The sequence below is a fragment of the Zeus faber genome (assembly GCF_960531495.2).
Source record: "Zeus faber genome assembly, chromosome: 5".
Lineage (NCBI taxonomy): Eukaryota > Metazoa > Chordata > Actinopteri > Zeiformes > Zeidae > Zeus > Zeus faber.
In genome coordinates this window covers 14245295-14252973 of record NC_137192.1, presented here as the reverse complement: position 1 = coordinate 14252973, position 7679 = coordinate 14245295, and the positions used below count along the sequence as shown (strand labels likewise).

Genomic DNA, 7679 nt, shown 5'->3' with positions numbered 1-7679 from the left:
ACAGACATAATGACATCAGGACATTTTCTCCCTTCCAGTTCTAAACGACAGTGGTAACCATAGAAACGTGGGATACAGTTCCTCCCTTTCCCGGTGCTGCAGAAATACATCGATTTTGCTTTCATCACCATCAGATGCTGCATGTGCTCTACTCCATCTCCGAAAGTCACCGCCAGCCGGTTTCGGTTCACCTCGCCGTAGACAAAATCAGCCGATTACGCCGACGCCGGCGATCGCCTGCTTCACCTTGTCCCTGGCGAGGGCGTAGCGTTTCACTATCCGACGGACGTACTCCTCCTCCTCGCGCTGGAGGATCCGCAGGAAGTTGCACAACTCCGGAAGGCTGAAGGCGTCCCACTGTGGGGGAAAGAAAAAGGTTTCTCAACGCACGTTGTCGACGAGCGCACAGGCCGTTGAATAAGTCGTGATTTTCTCCCCCTCCCTTCGATGCCTCACGCTCACATTTATGTCTCCTGTTTCATTCTCCTTCAGAATCAAACTCAGGACTTTCTCGCTGGGGCCGGCGCACAGACGCAGGTGAAGCGGGCACTCGTCGTCGGACAGTTTACGCAAATAAACTGCGGAGAGAGGAAAAGCGCAGAGAGCGTCGTGACCTTGTGGGGGCTGTGGCTGAGGGGGTAGAGCGGGGCGTCTAGTAAATTGACGGTTCGATCGCCGGCTTCTCCTGGTAGCGTGCTGATGTGTCCTTGAGCAAGGCACCTAACCCCCTAACTGCTCCCTGGGCACCTCTATATGGCAGCCCACTGCTCCTAGATACGTCAGTTACTAGGATGGTGAAATGCATATTGTTTTTTTATTAATTTGAATTTTTAATTTTTTTGTATAGGGCACAGTGGCTCAGGAGGTAGAGCGGGTCCTCTAGTAGTCGGAAGATGAGATCCTAGATACGTCAGTTAATAGGATGGTGAAACGCATTTCATTGCCTCAGTACTTGTACTCTGTGCAATGACAATTAGTTTAATCTCATCTAATGTTCATTTGATATCTAGAACATTCTCCAACATTCCTTCAGCCGACGCTTCGGAACTTCACCTTGGTTCTGTCGCTCGGTGCCTTCGAACAGGGCAAACTTGGCGGGGTTGTCCGCCACAGTGAACTTGTTGAGCAGGGCCTGGATCACGTCCCGCGCCCTGGTGTGCGAGCTGACGTGCAGGTGCTTGGCGGCGTCTCTGGGGAGGTAGAAGGACGTGCGGCGCTTGGCGAGGCCCCGCCCCGGAGCCTCGTGGACCAGGGAGAGTTTCCGCGGCGGGGGGAGGGTGACGGGGCGAGCCAGCTGAAACTGGACCCGAATGAAGCCCGTGTAGGAGCCGTCTTTATTCTGAAAAGCGGACAGATGTGTACGTTCAATTACACACTGCGACTATTGAAATCATTAACATATGTACACATCATTCAATCTGTGCATCTGGGTGGAACATGTCATTTATAATGGTGGTTCAGATGATGAATATGAATCGAGATTTACTTACATTCACCATGAAGTGATTATTGTTGATCTGGGCATTATATTCTTTAATCTTCTGCTGAATTTCACCTAAAGTCAACTCCTGTTTACCCCAGTCAACCTGTTCATCCTGGAATGAAAAACAAGTTACAACATTACAAATGTTATCATATTTATATAAAATATGAGAGAAGAAATATGCCCCATCATCTTCCAGGACTTGAGTGTTTGAGTATCGATAGTATTCGTGAAGCTGAATATCAGTGCATCGTTAAGCATTTCGAAGTGTATTTTTTATTTTCATTCCCCACTTGTAAAACTGAATAATAAATAGAAAAATGACGGCAGCTTATATACGCGCACGTTTAAGAAACACATAAAAATAAAAATAAATAGTCCATTGGTCAATTCACCGCGTCAAGAGTCTCACCAGCTCCACCAGCCGTCTTGCCTCCACGGGGGAAAGACGCGCATGTTGCGTAAAAATCGAACGGCTCTGATTCCAACTCATCCCGGGGACAGAGTTGGTCTCTGGCTGAACGTCCCCGGGTCATTCCACACTTTGAGGCGGCTGGTGCAACAGAATCAATGAAGCTGTGCAAGAGTCACCGTCAGCCTCCGAACGACACCAGTGGTGCTGCTTTCCCTGTCTCTCTCTCCTTCTGGTGAGAGCTCATTCTGAAAATAAAAGGCGCTAAACCTCCAGGTGCTGATGTGCCCCTCCCCAGGAATTAAACCCCATCGGAGGGTCGACCCACAACTAATTGAACGCCTATAATATTTCTTAGAATTATACATACAATAACACAGTATGGAATTATGTTTTTGGCAGATAATGTCAATAATTGGCAAATAGACCTCCTTGACCAATGCACATTTTCGACTTGACTAACTCCTTTAAATGCGTTGTCCCACATTATTCTAAACATTTTGGTGAGTTTCAAACAAGACAGCTGTGCTATTGTGCATTGCCTGGCAACCTCCTCCCCTTGGCGCTCTCCCAAATTACTGGCGGTATAGATACCCCGACAAAGGCAGAAGTAATAAAATCTGTAAAGTTGTGGACATACGGCAAACGAGCGGCGGCTGACAGCAATGGTAAATCTGGTCGCCTCCATCTGCACGTTTTCACGTGTGCGTCAGAGGAAAGACACACGGTGGCACGTATAGTAATATATTATTATAATAATATAATAATCATTTGTCTAGACAAGGTGTGCTAGATTTGGAGAGCTCAACCCTTTTAACACTCTAAAAACCAGGCAGTACAAATCCCTTAGCTTTTCTTTTATCCTTGTGTTTGACATTTTTAGATCTTTTAAATCTATTGAAGAACAAGTGCAGAGGCGGTTGTCATCCATAGGGTTAAGGGTGGTAGCTGCGGCGCATGCAGAGAGAGTCCATGACGAAGCATCGCCGTTACTCGAAATCCCAACAAATGGCTTCCAACTCCTCCTCACCACATTGGTGTCCGTCTCTATGGCGTCCGTGGCGCTGTCTGCGTGGTCGGGCGACTGAGCGCTGTCCGTGCTACAGTCCAGCTGGATGAGGGGCCGGCAGCGGTAGTGACAGGTGTAGCTACAGTCTGGGCGCGGGACACGGGAGACGGGGAAGGAAAAAGAGGAAGAGCGCAGGATTGGGCACGTGCATTGTTTCTAATCACGGGTTAAAGCTACATGCGAGGATAGTTTTTTAAATTAAATATTAACTTTTGATTGCAATTGATATTGGACTCGGTCACTGCACAGCGAGAGGCCTGGATTGTGCAGAAAACGGCGGACGATAATATTCAATATAATCATCTCACTCGCTCTCCGTCCCTCCGCCTCACTCTCCGTCCATGTGGACGGTGTACTCACTCGCGCAGCACAGGCTCTGCTTGTAGAGACCCCAGATGAATTCTCCGCACAGGTCACACCAGGTTAGGTGGGTGTAGCTGCAGGGCTGGAAGTCATGACCCTTCCCAGCGTCGGCCGGGTGGAACCACGGCCCTTCCACGCTGACGTTGTCCCCCACCAGGCGGACCACGGGGGATCGGACGGCAGGGGGTCTCGCGGGTAACGGCGAAGCGGCCCCCTTGGCCCGCGGGGCGGCCAGCTCGATGGGGTCATTGGCGCTGAGGTCCTTCAGCTCGATGAGCTCACATTTAGACATCGTGCATGAGGCACAGGCGGGCGGGTCACGGAAGCGGGTGACGGCCAGGGCGAGCGACGCGCAACATTTTGTGTCTTAAGACGGGTTCTCACTGATCCAAACACCTCAACTCGCCAAGGAGCTCCAGCGTGTCCGGTGAGGAGACAGGCAGGCGATGTAACAGGCAGGATGTTCTGTCGGCATCAGCCCGGCTTCATGATTCAATTCCTCTCCGGGTTAGTGAGCGTCGGAGCCCAAACGAGAGGCCGACGGGGACCTGAGGAAATTGTTATTGCATCCCAGAATACATAACAACATACATAACACAACGATATCTATTGCTTTTTAAAAAATATTCACAGCAAAAACCTATCAAAACATCTAAAATATGGAAAGAAAGAAAATCATATAGTATAGTGTGGTATGATATGGACTTCACAAAAGGAAAAACAAGGGATTAACCTTTTTTCGATGCCAGGACATATAATCTTATATTAATATGTGGGACAAGATAATCCGCTGCAAATGTGCTCAACTCATGTTGCTCCTTGTCGAGGGGAATTGTACAGTTAGAACTATATGGTTTTCATATTGAACCTGTCAGTTACTACAGGGGCTGTTCACACAAGCGCCGTATACTTACAATTATAAGGATATGATGTGTTTTACGTATTATGTCATTAATAATAACAATAATAATCATATCTTCATCAAACAAATCTATAGATTTTGAGTAAAATCCCATCCCATCTCAGTTGTTTTTATTACTTACGACAGTTTTACATTGGCATGGTGCTCGTGCACATCATCGATAAGCGAATACTACAGCTGGTCAGCAAAGTTTTATATCTGAATGGTACAAACAAACGCAGAATGTATTGCGATAAAACGGTTTGCTTTAGATGAGTTGCTTCTGGGGAAACTTGCTGGTTTATCGTCTGCATTGTGACCAGAATACCGAACCACCGACGGGCTCCATCGGCCAAGTGGGTCACGGAACGGGACAATTATTCACGCAAGATAAACAAGGGCGACATTGTCGACGGGAACGCGGCGCTGTTTCGCGAGGTTCTCCGCGTCGTTTCCCACCGAGTGCGCGCGGGTCGCAATAAAGCCCCCGCGCGGCGAACGCACGGCGCAGACGGGCGCGTGGAGCCCACACGGGACGCCACCGGTCTCACCGGGACTCACCGACGGAATGATCGTCCGGGCGGGACACCGCGAAGTCCCCTTACCTCGTCCCACCACCTCCCACGCGCGTCGTGCAGGACGAGCCCGGCGTGGAAACGCTGCCCTCCGTGGGGGCGACGCCGCGCACGCTCCTCGAATGGCGCGTGCACGGGCCGACCGCGGGATTAGCGCGCGTAATCCGCGTGTAAAACCCAAACTGCGGGGAGGGACCGGGAGCCCTGGGGGGGGGGGGGGGGGGGGGGGGGGCTGTTATGAACCGCGTCCACGCTGAGCCGGCGTGACGGGGAAATGTGTTCAAAAAACGAAGTTAACAAACCTCACCCAACGTTTTGGCAATCCTATATTTTCCATTAGGGTTTCATTAAGCAATTATAAAACGTGTAGTTCACTCCCAGGATTCACGTTTAAGTAATAATTCTTCTTCTTATTATTAATCCTCATATTATTATTATTATTATTATTATTATTATTATTAATAATAATAATAATAATAATAATAATCATCATCATCAAGATGATAAAAAATCATTAATTCTAATAGTAACAAAATCATCAACAACAATAATATTTTTTCTTCTTCTTCTTATTCTTATTCTTCTTCTTATTATTATTATAACCAAGATCATAAAACAACATTAAATGTCATTGTAACAAGTTACAATATCAACAACAACAATAATAATCATATTATTATTATAATCAAGATGATAAAATAATAGTAATTCTAATAGTAATAACATCATCAATAACAACAACAACAACAACAACAATAATACTACTACTAATAATAATCATAATAATAATAATAATAATACTACTACTACTACTACTACTACTACTAATAATAATAATAATAATAATAATAATAATAAAATAATCAAGATGATAAAAAATCATTAATTCTAATAGTAACAAAATCATCAACAACAAAAATAATATTTTTTCTTCTTCTTCTTCTTATTCTTCTTCTTCTTCTTCTTCTTCTTATTATTATTATTATTATTATTATTAGAACCAAGATCATAAAACAACATTAAATGTAATTGTAAGAAGTTACAATATCAACAACAACAATAATAATCATATTATTATTATAATCAAGATGATAAAATAATAGTAATTCTAATAGTAATAACATCATCAATAACAACAACAAAAACAACAACAACAACAACAACAAAACAACAACAACAATAATAATAATAATAATAACGTACATTACTTTAATAGGTTGGATCAGAAGGAGAATAATGCTTTCCTGAATGATAAATAAATCATTAAGCTTCGCCACTGGATTCAGTCTGTGTTTCCAGAAACTTAATTAGAATCTAAATTAAGGTCTGGCTGCTGTAACAAAAAGCAAATTGTCAGTAACAGAGACTGTTCATCGTTTTATAAGTCTAACAAACTATAAAGAAGTGATCAGTATCCTGACAATGAACGGACTCTTCAATCTTTCAAAGGGCCATTGGATAATCATTCCCAGGGAAAAATGCCCCAGGCTTAAATATGTTGTCCCAAAGAAGGGGGGCTGTTATGTAAATTCTCACTCCATTTAAGTGCTGTAGTCCCGTGGCCCATATATAGTTTATTTTCTACTAGAGGAGAAGTGATCATAGTGAACACTAGCTATCGCCTCCACTGGTGTTCTTTGGTCACAGTGGTCACTCAGTCAGTGATCAGAGAAAGAAAGGACATCTCCTGTTTACTTTTTCATAAATTTCTTCTAGATTTGTGCTTTTGGTTATTTGCGAATACTTACGGATGTTGTGTACGTTCGCACCTGATACCTGTTGATGTCATTTTTATGGTAATGATGGGTCATCGCACTCACCCCCATTTGTCTTTTGTGTTCTAACTGCTCTGTGCTTTCCATGTGATCATTATAAGGTCATGTTATTTTGTCCCATATCTAGTGGCCGCTTGTGTGACATCACAAATAGGATATTCTCTGCGCTGACGGATGACGGATCGCTGTTGTACGTCAACTTGTGTCGCAAAGCAATGTGTTGCGTTCACACTATCGTACAGTGTTGTGACATATGCCAGTAAAGGTCACCACAGAGACAATAATAACCAGCCCGCCCCAGAGATCGGGGCTCTTTGCATTTACAGGCGACCTGGCGTGTCGGGGCGTGTTTGTACCGGTACCTAATAAGTAAATCTTCTGACCACTGTCTTTGTCTCCTCATCCAAACGTACAAAATGAACCATCATTGTGATCGGTGGATCAGGTTTATCATGATGGTAATGAACTTAAAGAGGCCGTACTCTGTCCGCTCGCTGGGCCGGACGCCCCGATGAAGGCTCTCGCAGCCACCACGAGTAGGTCGGTAGTTTTTTCTGATGTTTCAGCGCAATTTATTTAAGGGTTTTTTTATTTACATTTTTTTAGAAGTGGATCCACTTGAGTGCCTTGAACGTCCTTTCGTTCTCCCGAAAACACGGTTGAGATGAAGGGCGCGTACCAGACAGCGGATGTTAATCAGGAATGTTTTGTCTTCCGAAAGCTGTATCTAAAGATTTATGGTCAGAAACGAGAGGGAGCATTGAGCCCGTCATAACATTCGGGGATAACGATTGTTTGAGCAGCCTGGGTTCGGAGCACATTGTTCGACGGTCAATATTAGTGTTTCCTGCGTTATCGCCTGTGTTTGTGAGAGAGAGACGGACACAATGACTCGTGTCATGCAAACACGTTGTTGTGTTTTTTGAGTTGTGCCGGTTGCCTGTTTGCTTGTCTGGTCGAGACCTATTGGAGTCACGAGTTTATTGGAGGGAAACCGAACAGAAAATAACCGGCGAGTGTTCATTCAGTCGATGGATTTGGAATGGCCGGCTCCTCCATGAGGCACCATGAGGGTCATTCTCATGAAACCACCATAAAACA

General features: G+C 45.0%; 1 protein-coding gene across 1 annotated transcript; it reads right to left on the bottom strand.

Moving 5' to 3' along the window:
* Positions 1 to 207: 207 nt before the first annotated feature.
* On the bottom strand, positions 208 to 3619 carry rassf1 (Ras association domain family member 1; the record flags this gene model as incomplete). Its single annotated transcript, XM_080000978.1, has 6 exons — positions 208 to 357; positions 463 to 578; positions 1054 to 1339; positions 1491 to 1595; positions 2926 to 3050; positions 3325 to 3619. 6 exons carry the CDS (start codon positions 3617 to 3619, stop codon positions 208 to 210), a joined length of 1077 nt encoding a protein of 358 aa, XP_079857104.1.
* Between the last annotated feature and the right edge of the window lie 4060 nt (positions 3620 to 7679).